Consider the following 23,770-nt stretch of genomic DNA (forward strand, 5'->3'; position numbering starts at 1 on the left):
GAAAGAAAGATACCCACCGCTGAGGAAGAAGGAGGCTGAAGAAAGTGCAAGAAGAGCATACCAAAATTACATAGTACCAGGTGTTACATACAGCCAAGTCGCAAATAATAATCAACAACTGAATCAAATTACTACACAACCATCTGATATACAAGAGTTAAAACAAATTATGAAGGGTCTCGTGGAGCAGATGAGCACCATGCTCAACCTTACCACCGTCGTAGCAAAGATGAAGAGATGGCAGACAAACTGAAATTTGTGATCTGGAATGCGAATGGATTAGCCCAACACAAACATGAACTTAGTTTATACTTGACAAGTCATAAAATTGATCTAATATTAATATCAGAAACGCACTTCACAAAAAAGAAAGTCTTAAAAATTACATACTATACAGTTTACCATACCATGCATCCTGATGGAACCGCCCACGGTGGCACTGCAATCATTATTAAAAACACAATAAAACATCATCTTGCAACTTGTCTTGCAAAAGAATATATACAAGCCACAAACATAGTTTAGAAGACTGGACAGGCCCCATTACTTTGTCTGCGGTTTATTGCCCTCCAAAGCACAAAATAACAAAAGAAGACTTTAAAGAGTTCTTTGACTAACTAGGCAACCGATTCATTTGTGGCGGTGACTATAATGCCAAGCATCAGAGTTGGGGTTCTAGACTAGATACGACAGAGGAAGAGAGCTATACAAAGCAATAAACAACGATAATGTAGAAGTAGTAACAACACGAGAACCAACGTACTGGCCAACCGACTTAAATAAAACACCCGATCTTCTGGACTGTAGCATAACTAAACAAATTTACAGGAACTATATGCCTACGGAGTCATGTTATGAACTTTCTTCCGATCATTCGCCAGTTATTATAACACTAAATAAAAAAATTCTCCACAGGGAAAAACCATGTGTATTGCACAACCGAAAAACAAACTGAAACATCTTTAAACAACTGGTCGAGCAGCGATTTCAACTAAACATTTCCCTAAAGACCAATGAGGAGATCGAATATGCAGTAGAACACCTAAACTTAGTTATACAACAAGCTGCCTGGGACTCAACAACACCCAGCAACAATGAAATGAAGAGTGAATACACTTCAATATCAATAAGAGAGAAAACAACCCAGAAAAGAAAACTCAGAAAACAGTGGCAAGCAACTGGAGCGCCACAAATAAAAACGCAGATGAACAATGCTGTTAAGGAGCTAAAAGAAATGATAGCAACAGAAAAGAATCTACAATTCAGTGAAAACATAAAAAAACTAGATACAACTGAACAAACAAACTACTCCCTATGGAAGGCTACTAGAAAATTAAAAAGACCCCAATACAATATACCATCATTAAAAACAGAGCAGGGCGGATGGTTAAAAACACCAAAGGAAAAAGCAGAGACATTTGCAAACCACCTAAGAACTGTGTTCATTCCCAATGAAACAACTGACCCCAACCAAGAGGAAACAATAAACCAAGCACTTGAAGAATCATACCAGCTAGAATTACCAGAAAACAGATTCAAAAAAAGTGAAATAAAGGCCACAATAAGATTCAATACCAACCCTGAAAAAGCTCAAGGATACGACCTAACCACAGGACAAATATTACAAGAACTGCCGGAAAAAGGACATACATATCTAACACAATTATTTAATTCAATCATGAAAATCAGCTATTTCAAGCCACAATGGAAAGTAGCCGAAATAACACCCATTTTAAAACAAAGCAAACCACCTGAAAGGGTAGAATCATACCGGCCCATCAGTCTACTACCAGTTCTATCCAAAGTGTTCGAAAAACTTTTATTAACAAGACTAACGCCTCTCCTAGAAGACAAGGGAATAATTCCAACTCACCAATTTGGATTCAGGCAGAAACATTCTACCATTCAACAAGTACATCGAATAGTAAACAGAATCCATAAAGACCTCGAAGCATCCAGATATTGCTCCGCCCTGTTCATAGACATAGGACAAGCGTTTGACAAAGTATGGCAACAGGGGTTGCTCTATAAGCTGAGGAGTTGTTTGCCTCTAAATTATTACACCTACTAAAGTCATACCTTACAAATAGACGCTTTAGAGTCAAATACGACAATGAAATATCAGAACTCCAACCCATAACAGCAGGCGTCCCCCAGGGAAGTGTACTGGGTCCTGTCCTCTACCTACTCTACACTGCCGACCTTCCAACATCACCTGCCACAACAACAGCTACATTTTCAGATGATACTGCGATCATATACTCCAACAAGAATCCAAACATCGCATCAGAACTACTACAAAATAACATAACTGAGGTCGAAAAATGGTTACAAAAATGGAGAATTAAACCAAATGAGCAAAAGTCGATACATGTAACATTTACAACCCGTAGAGGAACCTGTCCACCTGTATGTATTAACCGCAAACAAATACCACAGAAAGATGATGTAAAGTACCTTGGGATTCACCTGGATAGAAAACTGACCTGGAAAAAACACATATTCTCTAAACGAAAACAACTGGGTCATAAAGTGAGAGACATATACTGGCTAATAGGAAAACAATCCCAGTTATCAACACAAAATAAATTACTCCTATACAAAGCGGTGTTAAAGCCAATTTGGACCTATGAGATAGAACTGTGGGGAACAGCCGCAAATTCTAATATAGAAATTATACAAAGGTTCCAATCCAAAATATTAAGGATGACTTTAAATATACCATGGTATATCACCAACAACGCCGTACATCGAGATGCAGAGGTAACTTATGTAAAGGAAGAAATTACATATTGGATAAAAAAATACAAGGACCGATTGCGAGAACACCCAAACCACCTAGCAAGGAACTTGATGCAGATGTGTGCAGTGCGCAGGTTAAAACGTAAAGTGACTAGTAATTTAGTGTGAGCTAAAAACAAGTGTAGTGCTTATTTATGTTTTCCTAGAACCAATAATAGTTTAGTAGACTAACATCAAGAGCGGCATATTAATGGGTATGTTCGCCACATGTCAATAGTTTAGCCGACATAAATATTACTTAATGCTTATTACTTTGTAAAAAACGGCAGATTGTAATAAATTGGGATGTCAATAAAAAAAAAAAAAAATTGAAAGCACTCGTGGGAGTGCCGACAGAAGTGAAAACTTCTTATGGTATATAAATTACGAGGTGAATGCTTTTTCCCCATCCAAAAAGAAGTGCTATACCTATCATCATATACGCGATGCGTATGCTCTATGCTATTTATGTATACATACACATAATTTATATATGGGCCATTCCACAAACATACGCCTGTTTTGGATTACTTCGACAATGAATATTTTACTGTGCAACATAAGAAGTACGAAAGTAAATGGCGCTAATATTTATTCCAATAAACAACAATGTAATTTGCAATTTACTTTCGTTCTTCTTATTTTGCACAGTAACATATTAGTTGTCGAAGTAATCCAAAACAGGCGTATGTTCGTGGAATAGGGTATACGTACAAAATTTATTTCAGCTAAGTGATAGCGGTCGCAAATTTAATACTTCTGCCCCATCCAAGAAGTGCACAACGTCCCTAAAGAAATTTTCAATTCAAAAATTTATTTCATCGAAGCGATGACGGTCGCTAATTTAATACTTTTTCCCTATCCAAAAAGTGCACAACATCCCTCAAGAAGTTTTCACTTCAAATATTTATTTCGTCGAAGCGATGATGGTCGCGATGACGGTCGCTAATTTAATAATGTCTCCCATCCAAAAAGTGCACAACGTTCCTAAAGAAGTTTTCACTTCAAAAACTTATTTCGTCGAAGCGATGACGGTCGCGATGACGGTCCCTAATTCAATACTTTTCCGCCATCTAAAAAGAGCACAACGTCCCTAAAAAAATTTTCACTTCAAAAATTTATTTCGTCGAAGCGATGACAGTCGCTAATTTAATATTTTTCCCCATCCAAAAAGTGCACAACATCCCCCAAGAAGTTTTCATTTCAAATATTTATTTCGTCGAAGCGATGACGGTTGCTAATTTAATACTTTTTGCCATCCAAAAAGTGCACAACGTCCCTAAAGAAGTTTTCACTTCAAATATTCATTTCGTCGAAGCGATGACGGTCGCGATGACGGTCGCTTATTCAATACTTTTCCCCCATCCAAAAAGTGCACAACGTCCCTAAAGAAATTTTCACTTCAAAAATTTATTTCGTCGAAGCGATGACGGTCGCTAATTTAATAATTTTTTACCATCCAAAAAGTGCACAACGTCCCCCAAGAAGTTTTAACTTCAAAAATTTATTTCATCGAAGCGATGACGATCGCTAATTTAATACTTTTTTCCATCGAAAAAGTGCACAACGTCCCTAAAGAAGTTTCACTCCAAATATGTATTTCGACGAAGCGATGACGGTCGCTAATTTATTACTTTTTCTCAACCAAAAAGTGCACAACGTCCCTAAAGAAGTTTTCACTTGAACAATTGATTTCGTCGAAGCGATGACGGTCGCTAATTTATTAATTCTTCCTCATCCAAAAAGTGCACAACGTCACTCAAAAAGTTTTTCACTTCAAAACCTTATTTCATCGAAGCGATGACGGTCGCGAAGACGGTCGCTAATTTAATACTTTTTTCCATCCAAAAGGAGCACAACGTCCCTAAAGAAGTTTTCACTTAAATGTTTATTTCGTCGAAGCGACGACGGTCGCCAATTTATTACTTTTTCCCATCCAAAAAGTGCACAACGTCCCTAAAGAAGTTTTCACTTCAAAAATGTATTTCATCGAAGTGATGATGGTCGCTAATTTAATATTTTTTCCCCATCCAAAAAGTGCACAACGACCCTCAAGAAGTTTTAACTTCAAAAATTTATTTCTTCGAAGCGATAGCGGTCGCGCTGACGGTCGCCAATTTAATACTTTTTTCATCCAAAAAGTGCACAACGTCCCAAAAGAAGTTTTCACTTCAATACTTATACTTACAAAATTTATTTCGCCGAAGATATGACGGTCGCGATGATGGTCGCGAAATAAATCCTTTTTCCCCATCCTAAAATGGTTTTATATTTATTTTAAATTTAAATACTTCTATATAATTTATATATACATACAAATAATATATAGTATAAGCGATGACGGTCGCAATGACGGTCGCGAATTCAATGCTGTTTTCCCTATCCAAAAATCGCATAACGTCCCTAAAGAAGTTTTCACTACAAAAAAACTTAATGTCGAATTATTTTTAATGTTATATATTTTAACAATGTAACTAAAAGATTTTCAGACCTCCCAACGTAGCTAGTTTTAACTACCTCTACACTGGACGTAAGACCACATTTTCAAATATGTAAACCGGCTTTTACCCTTTTCTTTAAAATGAAGTAGTTTACTTATTTCGAGGTTTCACACTGAAGATGGCCAGTTTTGACCGAAAACGTTTTGTGATATTTCATAATCTTTTGGATAATAAAATTTTTAAAGAATTTTTTCTACAACCGTGTTAAAAATACAATTTTTAGCACTCCATAGGAGCGTCAAAAATTCTACTTTAAGGCACTAGTGCTTTAAAATTTTTAAGGCACTGTAGTTAAAAATAAATTGTCAAATTGTGAAACGTCAAAATATTTATATTTCATTTATTAACATTAATATTAATAGTACAAGTTGCGCAATTTGAAAAAGGTGGTTTAAAAGGTTTTTTAAAATTTAATTTAAACTGTTTTTAACACGTTTGTAGAAAAAACAAGTTTATGTAACGGTATAATATTTTCGCTAAGAATTTTTAGACATTCCCCTCGAGTGTAGACAACCAGTTCTACCTTTTACGGGTCATAGGTTTCATGGTTTCAGCAATTAACAAAAATATTGTATTTTATAAATTATAACGTTTGTAGAAAAAATATTGTATGATATACGTGTTAAAAAGTACATTTTTAAGGCACTCATGTGAATTGCAGAATTCGCTTCGCTCATTCTGTAAACTTTCACATGCGTGCCTTAAAATTGTACTTTTAACACTTATATCATAAATAACTATTAAGAAATGTATATAACAATATACAACAGAAGTGTTTAGTTCAATATTAGGTACGTTGTTTTAACGATGGTATACAGCTAACTACATGGTTTACCATTTAAAATGTTTTTTTCTATTTTAGTTGTCCAAGTTGTAACCTTTGTAACAAATCAGGTAGAGAAACTAGATCAGTAAATGATATTAATAATTTAGTACCTGGAGAAAGTCTTCAATCTCACGCCAGCAGCAGTACAACCCAGACTTGTTGTATTTCGCCATCAGTTCCTATACCTGATTCTCCACCACCTGCTTATGATAATCTTCCTACGTTTAACATGGAGAATGAAGTAGTAAATGTTATTGTTGAAGACGTGCTTAACGATGGCATATCTCAAGCTGGTAAGTATTATATCAATATTAATCCCTTTTACTACGAGCCTGGTACATTCTGGGCCCCAGAAACGCCGAAGATCAGGTTCTTATGAACCATATGATGTACAATGTACCCGCCGTAGGAGATCTAAAAGTTAAAAGGGCTCACAAGTGGGCCCTGCCCCAATGTACCATCATAGCATACCATACCAATCCCCTTTATAGTACGTTCTTTAACGGTAAAATATTGCAAAACCTCTTAATTTTGAAGAACCGCTTGGATTGACATGAAATTTGGCATACACATAGCTAACAAGTCAAAGAACAAAAGTGATATTGTGCCGATATGTGCTTTTGCCCTGGGGGTGATTTTCACCCCCTCTTGGGGGTGAAAAAATATTCGTCCAAAGTAAGTCCGGAAATGGATAAACTGACTAATTTTAAGTAACTTTATGTTCATTTTTCAACAAAATAACCACGCTTTTAGACGGTTTTTCGCAAATAACTGAAATAGTAAGTATTTTGTCGAAAAAACATTCTTAGCAAAAATATAGCCTGTAAAATAAAAAAAAAAAAAAAAAAATGGTGTATACGAGTATATCACGTCTCTACACCTAGTAGAAGCAGAGTTATAGCTAATGAAAAATAGGTTCAGATTCGTCAAATTCCAAATGGCATACTTTAACGTGAAATAACCAAAAATGAAGCACATTTCTGAGAAAACTCATTACAACTTATTTAAAGTGTTTAAGAAAAGCTTTATTTTTGTTTTACAAAAAATATTTCTAGCATCAAAAGTAAACAAGTTACGCTTAAAATAAAGTTAGTCCCTTTTTTTTTGGAAAAAAATCGATAAAATCACCCACCAATTAGTATGTCAAATGAACTTAATCGTTACGACTTCACAAGTTTCTTGACTCGTGTATGTATTGTTTATATGATCTGTAAGTTTCATCGGTGCAAAGTCCTTATTTTTGAAAGGGCCGTAGTTAAAAGGGGTTGAACGAGTGACTGACCACGAATGTATGCAAATTTAGAAACACCAAATCTTAATTAATTTTTGTCTTACAGAAAAACAAAAAAATACATGATATTCAGAAAAACATTGCTGACTTTTTTGTTTTTCGAGATTTTTGTTATCTCTAACAATTCTTAAGTTATTTTGAAAAAAAGCATATTTTTCAAAATTAAAGTTTTTAAAATTTTTATTTTAAAACCAATTTTTTTCAAAAATAAGCACTTTGAATCGATGAAACTTACAGATCATATAAACACAACATAAGTAAAATAATTTGTTGAGCGGTAACGATTAATTTCGTTAAAGTTGCTAATGAGGGGGTGGTCTTTCCGATTTTTTCTTGCAAAAACAAAAGGGACCAACTTCATTTTGAGCGTAACTTGCTTAAATTTAATGCTAGAAACTTTTTATAAAAACAGAAATAAAGCTTTTTTTAAATAATTTAAAAAAGTTATATTGGGGTTTCCCCAAAAAGTGCTTACTTTTTCGGATATTTCACGTCGAAATATTCTATTTGAAATTTGGTGAATATGAATCTATTTTTCATTGGCTATAACTCTGGTTCTATGAGGTCCAGAGACCTAACGAGTACACCATTTTTTTTACTTTCTTTAGGCTATATTTTTGCTAAGAACGTTTTTTTCAACAAAATACTTACTTTTTGAGTTATTTGCCAAAACCGTCTAAAAATGTGGTTATTTTGTTGAAAAATGAACAGATTCACTCGCAAATAACTCAAAAAGTGTTGACTTGGCGAAAAAGTTCTATAGAACAAAAGTTACTTAAAATTTGTCAATTTACCCATTTCCGGACTTATTTTGGACATATATTTTTTCACCCCAACAGGGGGTGAAAGTCACCCCCAGGGCAAAAGCGCACATCGGCACAATATCACTTTTTTTCTTTGACATGTAAGCTATGAGTATGCCAAATTTCATGTCAATCCAAGCGGTTCTTTAAATTTTAGAGCAAAAACCGTGAAAGAATGTACTATTACTGACCTGTCCAGTATATCTAAGTAGTCCAGGAACCAAAGCTTTTCACCTCGCAATTTTTACAGAATGGATCAATTTGCTGGAAAATTTGAGAAGTAGTGGATAGTCCATGGATCCAAATCTATATGATGCCGACAGGCGCTTTTACCATTGGGGTGGATGTCACCCCATCTCGGTGGGGAAATTTTGAATTATATTTTGACCGCAAAAGTTAATAAAAACATTCATTCTAAGCAAAAAATATTCTATACATTTTTTTGATAAAATTAATAGTTTTTGATTTATTCGCTATCGAATGTGTTGGTTTTATATCTAAAAAATCAATGTTTTTCGATGGTATACTAACTTACGATTCACTCAATTTTTGCCGTAGAAAAAATTTTATCAAACCAATTTCTTGGGAATTAAATTACCTACAATTGCATATTTAAACATTTTTTCGTATCTCTGATGCTAATCTTTCTATTCTGAAAAAATGGCATTTTTTACCAAATTGCAAACTTTCGTCATTAGTTTTAAACTTCAGTTTTTTAAAAACTAATTATTCTAAGCCAATCAAACTTCTAAAATATAATAATAATACATAAATAAAGAAGAATAAATAAGGCCAATGACTAAAAACACCGCTAACTTACATTATTATGCTTCCAATTGGATTTCTCCTTTTTCTTTTCAAAAAAATATCTTGATTTTTTAACCATAACTTTTTTATTTTTTATCTTAGAAAGTTCGTTAAAAAAGAATTTTGTAGGTTTTTAGAAGATCTATAAGGCTGTTAATATTAACTCCTTTTAAAGTTCTGAGTCACAAAAAGAGGTGGCATTGAAAGGGTTGGTAAATGTGGTTTTTGCATGATAGTACAAGTTTTAATTGTCAATAGCTCATTCAAATTTTGCCGTAAAAAATTGTTTTCAAACCATGTTTTTGGGAATTAAATAATCTAAAATTTCACATTTAAATATTTTTTCGTATCTCTGATGCTAATCTTTCTATTCCGAAGAAAATGGAATTTTTTACCAAACTAAAAACTCGTTATTCGCTTTCAACTCCATCATTCTAAGTCAATCAAACTTCTAGAACCTATTAACAATACATAAATCAAGAAAACCAAATCAGGTCAATGACAAATTTTAATTAAGGTGGTGATTAAGGGATTGTTTACGATCACTTTTTTGCTGAAAAAAAAATAGGGAATGACATTCTTTTCATTTAGTCACTTAATTTTTTAGCTATAGATTTTTTTTATTTCTGAAGATACATATTTTTAAATACTTTAAATCAGTTTCAACAAGTTATCCTCGAAAAATGCATAGTTTTCCAGTCCTTTGACTCTGAAACTACAATATTTAGCATTTGACGAAGAATAGCCAACATATAATATAAGTATAGCTCGATTACTATTCGAGAGGATAGCCAGGTTGAAATGGAGATGGGCAGGACACATAGCCTGAATGACAGATGGGCGATGGACGAAGAGGTCATTGGAATGGAGGCCAAGAGAAGACAAGAGAAGCGTCGGTCGACTGCCTACAAGATGGACTGACGACTTTAAAAAGGTAAATAAAAACTGGATGAGAGCGGCGCAGGATAGATGGGGTTGGAAACGAGGGGAGGAGGCCTATGTTCAGCAGTGGACTTTTAAGGCTGGATGATGATGATTACTATTGGTCTTAAAGAAAATAAAAAAAACGGTCTTGTTTATTTTTTCAAAAGGTACATTTTTATTAAGTAAAGTTGTTTTGATAAAACGAAAACCTTTTGAGTTGTTAGCAGAAAACTGATTAAAATCATTGATTTTTTCGATATAAAACTAACACTTTCGATGGCGAATAAATCGAAAACTATTAATTTTATTAAAAAAATGTACAGAAGGTTTTTTGCTTATATGTAATGAATGTTTTTACCAACTCTTGCGGTCAAAAAAAAAATAAAAATTTTCACCCCTGAGATGGGGTGGCAACCACCCCCATGGTAAAAGCGGCTTTTGGCGTGATATATATTTTGATCCTTAGACTATCCACTACTTATTCTCAAATTTTCAAGCAGATCGATCCATTCTGTAAAAATTGCGAGGTTTTGTCCTATTTTAAGTTTCATTACTTGGACTAAAGTGTCTCCTCCCAGGTCTTCTTTGGTCTTTCTCTTTTACTCCATCCAAGAACTTCTTCCTCCTAAGTGCTTCCCTATTGAGGTTGGCGATCAATATGGCAAATTTCTCTCTGTTCTGGGCTTGATAAATTAAGACATTCCTTATTGTGTGGGTCCAATCTTTGATGTTTCGGAGCCAGGATTTTTTCTTTCTGCCTATACCCCTTTTACCTTCGGTTTTGCCTTCTAATATTACCCAAAGCTGCTTAAATTCCCTATGGCGCATTATGAGTCCTAGATATGACGTCTTTCTAATTTTGATTGTATTGACCAGATGAGGACGTGTGTTCATTATTTCCAGTACTTCTTAGCATTCGGCGGTAGGTATGTACATCCACATTTCGAATGAATTCAGTTTGTTGACGTCATATTGTTTTATTGTCCAGGTCTCACAGCCATATAGTAATACAGACCAAACATAAAAATTTAGTGATCTCAAAGTTATTGTGACTAATATCTTGGGGATACAGAGCATTTTACGCATGTTCATGAAACCAGACCTTGCTATTTCAATGCGTCTTCTAATTTCTTTTGAGTGGTCTAGCTGACTGTTTAGCTCTCTGCCCAGGTATATGAAGCTTTGGGAACTCTGAAGGGTGATACCAGTTATTTGTATGTTGGGTGTAATTTGTTCATGGGGGTTCTTCTGGAATACCATGATTTCGGTTTTGGAAAAGTAAATATCAAAGCCCAGCCTGTGACTTTCTTCTGATAATATGTTCATCAATATTTTCAGTTTTAAGTCCAGTTCAAGTTCAAGTCAAGAACTTGAAAATCACTAAATCTTCATATTGGATCTGGACACGCTCCTATGGAGCTTGTTCCCTCGAGTATGGAGGGTTTAGTTCAGTTTAGTCTGTTGTACGCCACCAGCGTTGGCAGAAGAAATTTTAGTAGTAAGTTGGTTTATTCATACAATGATAAAAATTCCAACACAACCTGGTTAGATCACTCCATAGAAAAAATTACCATAATACTTCAACTACCTCCAACTCACGTCGGGTTAGAGGGGTAAGTAGGTACCTATTGTGTAACAGCTTCTGACTTCCTTTGAACCTATCTACACGGTTAGGGTCCGTACCTCTAATCTATATGTGAGAACGGGGATTATCAGAGTTCTATACAGTCTTATGCAAATTTTTTGACGTCTGTTAGCTAAGTATTTTGCTAGACCATTTTGCACCTGCTTGCAATTATGATTCGTGATTTTATTTCATCTGATGTGATATTACCTGGGAGAGGGGGGAGGAATGGAGGTTAGGCTTTATATGTCCGTTACATAAAAAGGTGAACAAAGAGAATGCAATAATAACCGCACAATAACTTCTATAAACATCATAAAAGATATTATCAAACATCTTTAATGAGAGATTGAAGTATTAAGTATATCGAGTCGTTCCTAGGAGAATATCAGGCAGATTTCAGGAGTGAACGTTCAACTGTTAACCAGATCTTCACACTACGATAAATTCTCGAACCAGGACAAGAGTTTGATGTAGATATGAAACACCTTTTGTCGATTTTAAAGTGTCATCTGACGGTGTCATAACAGATCTAGATCAGACTTTAGAGATCATAACTATGAATGAGTTAGGAATTGCAAAAAAAACTCATATGAGTGATAAATGTAACAATAGCCAAGAAGCCAAGATGTTATCAGGAACAAAAATTCAGAACGACTTGTCAACCTCATTTGAAATACAAGTGGGTTAAGACAGAGACACGCTTTTCGTCAGCTTTTTAACATAGCCTTCAAGAAAGTCGCACGAGATAGTAATTTCACGAAAGATTAGTCATAATTCTAGCAAATGCTGACGACGTGGACATTATTAAAGTCAGGATGAGAGTTCATATTATCTAGGAACATCGGATAACCGCAACAATAACTTGAACATCATGATCAATTACATTGGTAAACACACAGTTTGCTGCCGGAAATTTTTTTACTGTTTCTAGGTAATTTGGGTCTGCTGAATCCAAAAATGCCACCAGATTTGCTATATCAGATCTTTTTCAGAAAATACGACAGACCACATTTCTAACATACCTATAGTGTAATTTAACGCAGCATTATCTACATAATATATGTAGTAATGTAGTGCTGCTCCCATCAAATAAACAAAACACGAATAAAAAGTAAGATATTTATTGTACAGCAAAAATCATCACATATATCTGTCAAAAAAACTTAACTTTTCATCTAACCAAACCAGCATCGCAGCACGAATCTGTTATTCGGCGTCACCCAAAAACTTCCTTTTATATGATTTTTTTGTAAAGGCTTTAAAAGTACGGTCCCTTTGAAGACTCCAGCAGTAATTTGCCACCATGTGAGTGTCCCATCTCCCCTGATACCTCTCTTCCATGGTTTTGATATCTTGGTGGAAGCGTTCCCCTTCTTCCTCAGTAAGGTCACCAAGATTTTCTGGGAAACGGTCTAAGTGGCGGTAGAGGTAATGAATTTTAATACTCATATGACAACTGTGTTTCTTAATATTGTTAAGCATTTCTTCAATTTCTTCCGATTTATTGTTTCCAAGAAAATTTTTCATAACTTTGTCGTATTTGAGGCCCATCAGATATTCCGGCTTTCAATTTTTCTTTACTAAGTGCAGGCAATTTGCTGGACAAGTATTTAAAACAAGGACGATTCTGGTCTAAAGCCTTTACAAATTGTTTCATCAGCCCTAGTTTAATATGTATCGGAGGTTTTATCTTCTCTTTGTCGACCGATGCTTCGTTAACTACGTTAGCTTCTACTTGAACTATAGTATCTCTAGAACACCATTTTCTTCTACTCTCTATAGCCACCTTGTTGTTCCAGGAGAAAGTTGACCATCTTAAAATCAACACAGATCACCCACTGATGTTGGCCATACTTATGTTTTTAGCACCAGCGGTATTGTTTTATAGTCTTCTTTCATTACTGTAGAATGCCTAATTGGTATACTTCCATATTTGTTGCCATTATGTAGAAGGATACACTTTAAACTTCGTTTGGAACTGTCGATAAAAAGACGCCAGTGATCTGGTGTATACTCTGATACACTTTAATTAAGTACACTTTAATTAGAAGTCATTAGTATGCATTTGGCTTAGAATTTGTTAAGTTTGTTTATAAACATATTGCAATTATGGTGGTGGAATATACAGATATGTAAGAATATTTAAGAATTTGATAAGTATGTTATATCTCGAAAACTAGAGCTGATACAAAGAAAAGGTTGGTATTTTTGGAATCAGCACAGATGAATTAACCAAAATCAGTTGATTTTTTTTCGGCAGCAAGCAAATTTTTTTTGTTGGGCTGTGTTATCAATGAACACTTTATGATTTATTACTTAGCCTATACGCTTGCTACACTATTGGTATTAAATGCATTTATCCACATATTTATCTATGTATGCATTATCATATAATTCTAATATATTTAAAATATTTTTTAAGGACAATCTATTATGTCGACTGAAACCAATACAAATCAACCAGAAGAAAACTCCCCGTCTGCATCTGGAGACAACGCAGCAGCAAAATATTTTGAAAACCTCCCCAAACTCTCGACCCAGTTTCTTAACGAGATCAAAAGAGGTTTCCGTCATTGCAAAAAGGTCAATTTTTTGAGAAACACTAGGAAGGTAGTTAGTTGTTCGGAAGAAAACTTGGTGAGGTACTGCTCAGATTCGGAATTGATATTTAGCTCCAGAGGAAACATCAGTTACTGGACTAGTAGAGCCGATGGGTTTAGATTTAGGAAAAGTTATTCCAGCAGTGCCTTATCTACTGTGTAAAGTTCTATGCGATGTTAGCTTCCTACAATATGTATCTGTAATATCATGAAGTGCTGTGTTAAAATATATTATGTATTAATAAGGTGGTTAAAATAAAGATAGTAGAATATTCTTTAATATTTTTTATCGTAAATGCTAGCAATAATAATATATTTTGTTATTTAAATAACTTAATTTGCTTTAACTTCTTACAAACATCTGTCTTCAGCTGTTTTATTAACTGTTCAAAATTTAGCCCGGTCCATTGTCGGATGCTTATTAGCCACCATTTTTTCCTTCCTTGTCCATTCTTTCTCTCGATCTTTCCACTATTAACTGAGCATATTGGTATTTATTGTTTCTCAGTATGTGGCCTAGGTATAATGTAACATTTCCAACATTCACTGTGTTGAAAATTTCTCGTTCTTTGCCTGTTCTATGCAGCACTTCTTCGTTTGAGGTATGCGATTTCCATGAAATTTGAAGAATTTTCCGGTAGATCCACATTTCAAAGGCCTCCAATTTATTTACGGTTGAAGTTTTAAGTATTAGGCTATTTTGACAACGACATCCGATTTAGGCGTCGAAACGTTAATGAAATTATTTTTTCAATTTAATTGTGACTTATTTCCCAAACAAAATAGTTAATTATCAAAATGCCACAAGGAAATAGCTTCAGAACAACATGAAGTTTTAAGGGTCCATATTTCAACTGAATAGAGAAGAGTCGACCAGACTTATCATTTTGATAAACTCAATCTAATTTCGAGTTTTATTCAAGAATCACATAGCAGCCTTTTGATTGTTTTTTTTTCGGATTTTCTGGCCTGTTCTATTCCCGATGTTATTTCTAGATCAGGATTTAGGCCGTTCTAATCGTACATCGTGTCTTTTTCAATATATCAAAAGATTTTTCGAGTCTATGCAAGTCTATGGATCTTCAACGCTTCTACCTCTTCAATTGCTGCGAGTTATTAGCAAGAGACCTATAGAGAGTTGAGATAGAGTCTAGAACAAAGTTGAATCTTTGAAACGAATATGGAGATATTCATGAAACTGCGTGCAAGTACAATGACACATAACGAATCTGTTATTTTTTTATTACTACTATGCCTCCGGTTGGACCGGATATACCCTCAACTAATTTACTTTAGGACACCCTGTATATTTCTGCACACTTAAAAGAACGTGTTAATCCTAATTCATATACAATGAGGGGAAAATTATTGAATAAAGTAAGGTCTCTTTATATGCGGATTATTTTAATGCGATTTTGAAGTTGTGCGTTCATCCAAAAATTTCCATTATTAACAACTAGTATAATTATTAACTATTCCCATCCAGATGTCAGTAATCTGTCGGTTTGCAATTCGGGTATTCCCCTTGTTACATGATGTAGCATGTAGTTATTACATCAATCTGAGTTTCGCATTGATTCAAAGAAATAACTAATACAATGAACATTTCAATAGACGAAAACGAGGAGATACAAGATATCCATAGAGTAGGAAACCAAAATAATAAAAGCAGGCCTATAAAAATAGAACTTAAACATGTGTCGAAAAAAATAGAGATACTAAGCCAGGGCTTCCCAAACTGTGCGTCGCGACGCCCTGGGGCGTCGCGGCGTTGTCCCAAGGGCGTCGCGTAGCAGCGCGGACTTTTAATACAGAAAATATATTTTTCTGGATAGTATGCAGGACTACAAGCTCTCATCGAAACCAAGGCTCCAAGTGTAAAATGTGTCATTGTGTCATACATAGAGAGGCCTTAGCAGCAAAAAACATTACACCCGAATTAAGTGTTGTGATGGATAGCATTATTAAAGTGAAATCAAGTCTTTTCCATAAACATTGTGAAGAAATGGGGGCCGAACTCACCTCTTTAATTTATTATTGCAACTCTCGTTGGCTGTCCAAAGGCAACGTACTTGCACGTGTATATGAATTTTAAAAAATGAAATTTTACATGTATCTAATGATGCGCAAAACTTTATTAATTCAGAGTTTATAATAAAAATAGCATACCGCTGTGAGATATTTAACAAATGAAATGATCTTAATAAGTATTTACAGGGAAATAATACTCATATCCCGCAATTGGCAGATAAAATTACTGGGTTTCAGAAGTTATCTTATGGAAAAGAAAATTAGAAGATCAAGAAATTGACTGTTTTCCTACTTTACAACTTATTCTACAAGCAAAATCGAAAGAAATCCTCGGTTTCTCTTTAAAAAATATGTTGACACAACACATGTTATCATTGAACGAACACAGAAATGTTTTCCCAAAAAGCTGGAGCAATATGACTGGGTCTGACAGAATCCCTCCCTAGTCATTCACACCATCGACACTTTCAACAGAGGAAGAAGAACAACCGACAGAATTGTCCTGTGATTCCAGCCTAAAGCTTCAACACGACAAGGACCTGTTTAAATTTTGGAGCTCAGTTTCTCATAATTATCATGCAATCAGCACTGCTGCATTAAAGGTTTTATTGCCATTTGCGACTTCGTACTTGTGCGAAACGGTCTTTTCTGATTTTGCAGTAATTAAAAACAAGTACAGGTCAAACATAAACTTAGAAAAAGAAATTATAGTAACAATTTCCAAATTGGAGCCCCGATTTCATAAGCTATGCTCAAAAAAGCAAGCACATTCCTCACATTAACCAGCCAGTTACATAAATAAATATCCCTTTTTATTTTTGTGCCTATGTTTTGATTTATTTCTTAATTTCTATAAAAATTATAAATAACCTGCTACTAGGCTAGTACTAAAATTGGTAAGTATTATTGGGGGTTGGGTTGAGGGGCGTCGCAAAAAAATAGCAAAGTCCCAAGGGCGTCACAGTACGAATAAGATTGGGAAGCCCTGTACTAAGCCAAACACGCAGACTCAAGGGCAGCAAAATATTCATTACGGGAGGCTACTCAAAAGAATACCAACAGAAAAGGAAATTTCTAATCCACCAAATGAAATTGGCTAGAGATAAAGGTTACAGAGCGTTCCTAAACTATAACGGGCTCAAAATAGATGGAGAAATATATACCCCGGAGCAGTTGGGCTACAAAAATGATATCAATGGAGAAATTCAACCTGAAAATGGAACAGAGGAACAAAAAACAAAGGGCAGAAAAGCGAGTGAAAGATCCCCAGGAAACGAAATACAGCAAATACCAAAAGCAATAAGAACAGCAGAAGGAGGAGCATTTAACTCAAAAAACTGATAACACAGGCACCAAAAACTGCAAAGATACTAGTAAAAAAGACAACGCAAATGGAAAAGGACAACAAAAATAATGGAAAGGAAGCAACAATAATAGGTACTTGGAATATCACAAGTCTTTATGGTAAAGAATTCGAATTGACAGAGGAAATGAAAACATACGGTATTGACATCCTAGGCCTGAGCGAAACGAAGCAGAAGGGAAGAGGAAATATGATATGTGGCGATGGTTACAAGCTCTTCTACTCAGGTGTACAAGAAATGGAAAGAGCAAAAGAGGGATTCGGTTTTATAATCACGGATGATCTGAGTGGGAGAGTTGTAAAGTACCAAGCAATAAACTCTATAATAATTACCGTGAGTATAAAACTAGACGAGTTAGTTAGCATAATACAAATATATGCACCAGTCGAGGGCACAGAAGAACAGAAAATGTCTCAATTCTATAGCGAACACCAAACAGCTTTAGACGAAGTGAGAGAAGATACTGAGAACATAATTATTATGGGAGACTGGAATGCTAGAGTTGGAAATGACATCAACAAGGGACTTAGAAGCCTTGGGCGGTATGGAGAAAAAGCTGAGAACAGAAATGGGAAGAAGATGATACAATTTTGTGTAAATAACGACCTAAAAATTGGAAATACATTCTGGTATCAAAATATGGAGGACAGATACACTTTTGAAGCACAAGAAAGAAATGCTAAAAGTCTAATAGATTACATTGTGATTCCTGCAGAAATGGATATTATCAAAAATATAAAAACAGAAAAATTTGCAGAACTAAATACTCAACACAAGCTACTCGTAGCCGAAATGACTACAAAGAAAAAGCAATATATAGTCGATAAGTCATACACTAAGGTAAATATTAAGAAGCTGAAAACAGAGAAAGAGAAAAATGACTATAAAAAAGAAATATATGAGGAATTGCAAAGAATGGAGCTGGAAAGAGAGCAATTGGATATGGAAGAAAGATGGAAAATACTAAAAGACACATTATATAAAACAGCAGAGAAAATTTGTGGAAAAAAGTCAATAAATAAATATCATAAGAGAACAGAATGGTGGAGTCAAGAACTAAAGAAAATAATAAAGGAAAAGATGCAAGCCTGGAAAAAATATCAACAGTGTAGAGATGAAAATAACAAAGCAGAATACATAGAGAAACGTAATAGAGCAAAGATAGCAGTAAAGGAAGCGAAAAATCTGAGCTGGGAAGAATTGGGAAAAGAATTGGAAGCAAATTAAAAAACAGATAACAGAAAATTCTGGAACTGTATAAAGGGTTTAAGAGGGAAAAAGGCAGGGAACAGTATGGAATCAAAGATAAAAATAACCAATTGAAAATAGAGACTACAGAAATAGTAGAAGTATGGAAACAATACTACTAAGATAAATTCAAACACGAAGAAGTAGAAAGATATGAAGCAGGAAGAAATAGACCAGAACTGGAGGAGGAAGAGGAACCAGAGAGTATAAGGAAGGAAGAACTGGAAGAAGCTATAAACAATATTAAACTTGGAAAAGCGGCAGGAGAGGACCAAATAGATCCAGAAATGATAAAATGGATGGGTGAAAAAGGAGAGGACTGGCTATTACAGATATGCAAGGAAGCATGGAGTACAGAGAAAATCCCAGATGACTGGAAGAAGAACATAGTTCTACCAATATACAAAAAAGGACAACATAATGAATGCGAGAATCATAGAGCAATATGCTTTTCATCGGTCGCCTTCAAGGTATACACGAGAATTATAGAGACGCGTCTAAGATCAGTGATAGAGAAAAAATTGGAAGACGAACAGGCTGCATTCAGATCAAACCGTCAAACAAACGATAACGTCTACATCATAAGAAATATAATAGAGAGACAATGCCTTAAAGGGAATGAACTATTTCTCATGTTCGTCGATCTGAAGGCGGCATTTGATACAATAAACAGATAAATATTGTGGAAAATATTGGAGAGCTATAATATACCAAAAAAGATGATAAAAGTCATAAAATCTATATATATGGAAGTAGAAGGCCAAGTACAAATAAATGGAGAAAGATCAGCCACTTTTAAATGGGATAGGGGAATTAAACAAGGAGATGGACTAAGCCCCTCTTGTTTATAATAGTCATGGATACTTTAATCAAAAATACCAAAGATCAAACAAGAAACCTTCAATACATAGTAGGATATAAAAACTTAAATGCAATAAAGATCAACTCCCTTCTATACGCTGATGATATAGTTTTAATAACAGACACAGTAGAGAAAATGCAGAAACTAATAGATATTTGGCAAAAAGAGATTCATAAATTAAAAATGGAAATGAACCTCAACAAAACAAAACTTATGATAATAAATGAAGATGAGAAAAGAGAAAGGAATACTAATATAATAGTAAAGGAAAAAGTAATAGAACATGTATCTACTTTTGAATATTTGGGAAATATAATAACAGATGATGGGAAAACGGACTTGGCAATAAGTAATAAACTGAAGAAGGCAACTAGCGTGTACTACTCTTTAAATAATACAATTTTTGGAAAGTCAGAAATAAACAACAAAACTACACTCAGAGTATATAACAGCATAGTAAATCCGATAATGACATATGGGGCGGAAACATGGATTGTCCAAAAGAAACATGAATCAATGATAAACGCGACCGAGATGAAATACATGAGAAGAATAGCCGGAGTTACGAAGTTTGACAGATTCAGAAATGAAGATATAAGAAGAGAGCTGGAACAAGAACCGATAATTAGGAAGATCGAAAACAAACAATTAAGCTGGTTTGGACACATACAACGAATGGAGCAAAATAGACTTACAAAGAAGGTACATGAAGCCAAAATGGGAAACAAAAGAAAACAGGGAAGGCCGAGGAAGACATGGATGGACCAGATCCAAGATATATATCTGAAAGGAGACACATCAGTATGAGGGATATGAAGAACCTGGCCACCAATAGAAGCAAATGGAAGAAGTGGATAAAAGGCGGAACCCGACATCCGACGCCCTGAAGGGCAGTAAGGATTATGAGAAAGAAGAAAAAGAAGAGTTTCGCATTGAAAGGTATAACCTGTAATAGTTTTGAAATTAAATTTAAATTTTTAAGTATTTAAGAGTTTAAATGTTGCTGATTTGAAGTTGCAGTGTAATAAACAGCACATTTTGATTTTTGGATTGAAACATTTAATTAAGTGTCGTAAAGTTTTATGTTCCATTAGAAGAGGTTTTTCGGTTTTTGCAATCTCAATATCGTTAGTCGGCGTTTTTAATTTCTTCTTTAAGATTTTCTTTGGCCCAATGGAGGAAAAAAACACATCAAAGACATACAATTTTTTGTGGACATACGTCCACCATTTTATGTGATTTTAGAAAACTGCGGAACGTATCCCTACTTTTTCAATGCAGTAAAGTCTTTTTTATGCGATTTTTTTATATGCGCTTTTCTGTAGAACCTATCCACCTCATAAAACGAGACCTTACTGTACATTCATTTTTTCGAGAATGGGCGACTAGGGAAAGGAAACACGTCGATTTTTATTTTTGAACTAGTAATTTGACCTGTCGCCATGCGACGGGGGATTCAATCAATTGTCACTCCGCCCAATTTTTTTTCGAAATTTTAGAATCAACTGACTTTAAAAGGAATAAAAAATTACATTTTTAAAATAATAAAAGCGCTAATTTTTAATTTTTAAAATAATAATAAAAAACTTAGTAGACATCGTTGACCTAAGATGGTTGATTGTGTCCTCGGGTAGAGTTTCACCATGTTCCCAGAGGTTTAATCCCTGAACATCGGCGTTTAGCCTTTTTAATTTTATTTTAACATAATGTAGATTTATTTATAATCCCAACCATTGTTTGGTTCTGGGGCTATTTTGCAAGTATCCAAATTCACTGATGATGGACCGATAGGTTTGAAAACGTTCTGATGTACACATTTTATTGAATCCATTGGCATTTTTAAAATTTTTTAGTAAATATACCTTTTACATAGAAGTGGTTTTTACTTCATGTTCCAGTTTGTTTAACTATAAGGTATACAGCCAACCCAGGGAACTACCCCTTTTTAGTAAATTAATTGACACAACGAGAAGTATGCATGTAATTTATTTAAATTAAAATACATTTTACTGCTGTAAGAAATTATAAAAAAATGTTTTCCACCTACCTCTACCGAAAGTATATTTTTCCGGACCTGATTGTAGGGAGCAAAGTTGTACTTTTCCTCTCTAGGGAGGAAACGTAAATGTGACGTCATGGTATTTCATTCATGAAATATAACTTATTGACGCCCTGTACAATATCTATTTTCTATTACGTAAGTATCTATACATTTTAACGTTTATTTAAAAACACTCTGTATTTTTCAAAATGGTAAAAAACAGTAAATTGTTATTCTAATTTAACCATGTTTACATTAATAATTTGACTTATATTTGACAGTTGACAGTTATATTGTACCTACTTGTTAGTTTTAGTTCTAATAAATTTTGTTGGTTAGTTACATAAATAAATTAAGTAAAAATAAAAAAATGACTTGTTATTTGAGGAAGTTGGAAAAACCATATGTACAACATGGGAGTAAAGTGCCTTTTCCTCCCTCGAATGATTACTGCCCTCCGCTACGCGTCGGGCAGTAAACTTCATTCTCGGGAGGAAAAGTAGCACTTTCCTCCCTTGTTATACAAATAGCTATTATTTGACAAAAAACATTGCTTATCGCCGAAAATTAAATTTTCGAACCTCCACCTATCTGTGTCTTGGCAGTAATTGCATGCGTGTACAGTCTACATGGAACAATAATCGGCAAAAATACAGATATTATATACACTTGAGTTTTTCGTACGGGGTTTCTTTAAATCAAAAGCTTATATCCATCGATCACAAAATTTACAAGGTTTAAAAAATATTAGAGAAATAGGTATTAAATAAAACACAAATGTATAAAGTTATTTTTAAGAATAACATATTTTTTATTGATTCCTTCAAGAATGACTAGTACAAAAATAATAAAATATAAATATAAAAACAAAACGCAATATTATTTAATAATGAAACTCAAATATTTCAAATTGAAGGAATGATATACAAATAGGGTGTTCAACTTTTTTACATGTGAAAAACAATATTATATTTTTCTCTGAACAACTATAATTCCCACCCTCTAGAAATACTGACTTTTTGGACTATGCATAAAGAAAAATCACTCTTTAGACTACTGTCTACCCTGTATACATAGACGCCTTTTATCTCTTAATTACCAGCTCCCATAGTAGTCCAAGCTGTGGGTGAAAAATAGGTCGATTTCAGGATATAATTCAGGAAATTTTGAAACCTATCAGGTGTTGTAAACGACGATGCCAGGAATAACTTATACTAAAATGTAACCAAAAATTTTGTTCCGTTTTTTTGTTTATGACGATTTTCATTTGTAAAATTTGCAATTATTAAAGATTTTTAATTTTGCAGCTTAGGATATTCATTTTAGAGAAAAACTTTTAAATAGAAAATTGTAGTGAATTAAAAAACCTACAATTTGAGCTATCATCATCATCATTGGCTCGACAGCCCTTTCTGGATCTTGGTCTGTTCCAGGATTCTTCTCCACTTTGATCTGTTTCGTGCTTTTTTTCTCCAGTTTTTTATTTTTAAGGTTTTTATATCATTTTCTATTTGTTCTAAATATCTCAGCTTCGGTCTTCCTCTTGTTCTTTTCCCTACTGGCATCTCTTTAAATATTTTGTTTGGTATTTCGCCTTCTTCCATTCTTTCTACATGTCCCATCCAACGCAGCCATCCTATTTTAATGAATGTTATGATATCCGGATGCTGGTATATTTCGTATAGTTCAAAGTAGTACCTTCTTCGCCAAATTCCATTTTCTTTTGTGCCCTTATATATTGTATAGAAAATTGTAGTGAATTAAAAAAACTACAATTTGAGCTATGGCATTTTGTGAATACGTTATTGCAAAACAGCCTGCGAAAGGTCCAAAATGGCCGTTTTTGCAATTGCCTTATTTATTGTAAAAATAACTTTTATGTTTTTTGTAAGGCTTTAAAATGAAGATCTTCCAATACTAAAAAAAATTGTAGTGTCCGATTGATGAACTTGTTGCTTAGATATTATAATTGGTTTATCCCAAGAGGTCAAATGTTCAAGGATATAACTTTTTGAAAAAAAAAACGTACAGAGTTAATCTAAGATCCACTCTCCATCTAAAGAC

The 23,770-nt window shown here is 34.2% G+C and overlaps 1 protein-coding gene across 2 annotated transcripts in view; it reads left to right on the forward strand.

Annotated features, from left to right (window-relative positions):
• LOC126881520 (uncharacterized) overlaps positions 1-14,435 on the forward strand; it is a 98,789-nt gene extending 84,354 nt beyond the window's left edge. For both annotated transcript variants that reach the window (XM_050645823.1, XM_050645822.1), the window contains 2 exons: positions 6,145-6,401; positions 13,983-14,435. In XM_050645823.1, the coding sequence (XP_050501780.1) occupies positions 6,145-6,401; positions 13,983-14,323 (598 nt within the window). In that variant the 3' untranslated portion in view covers positions 14,324-14,435. The remainder of the gene's footprint in view (positions 1-6,144; positions 6,402-13,982) is intronic.
• The last annotated feature ends 9,335 nt before the right edge of the window (positions 14,436-23,770 follow it).

This window comes from Diabrotica virgifera, chromosome 3, assembly GCF_917563875.1.
Source record: "Diabrotica virgifera virgifera chromosome 3, PGI_DIABVI_V3a".
Classification (NCBI taxonomy): Eukaryota; Metazoa; Arthropoda; class Insecta; order Coleoptera; family Chrysomelidae; genus Diabrotica; species Diabrotica virgifera.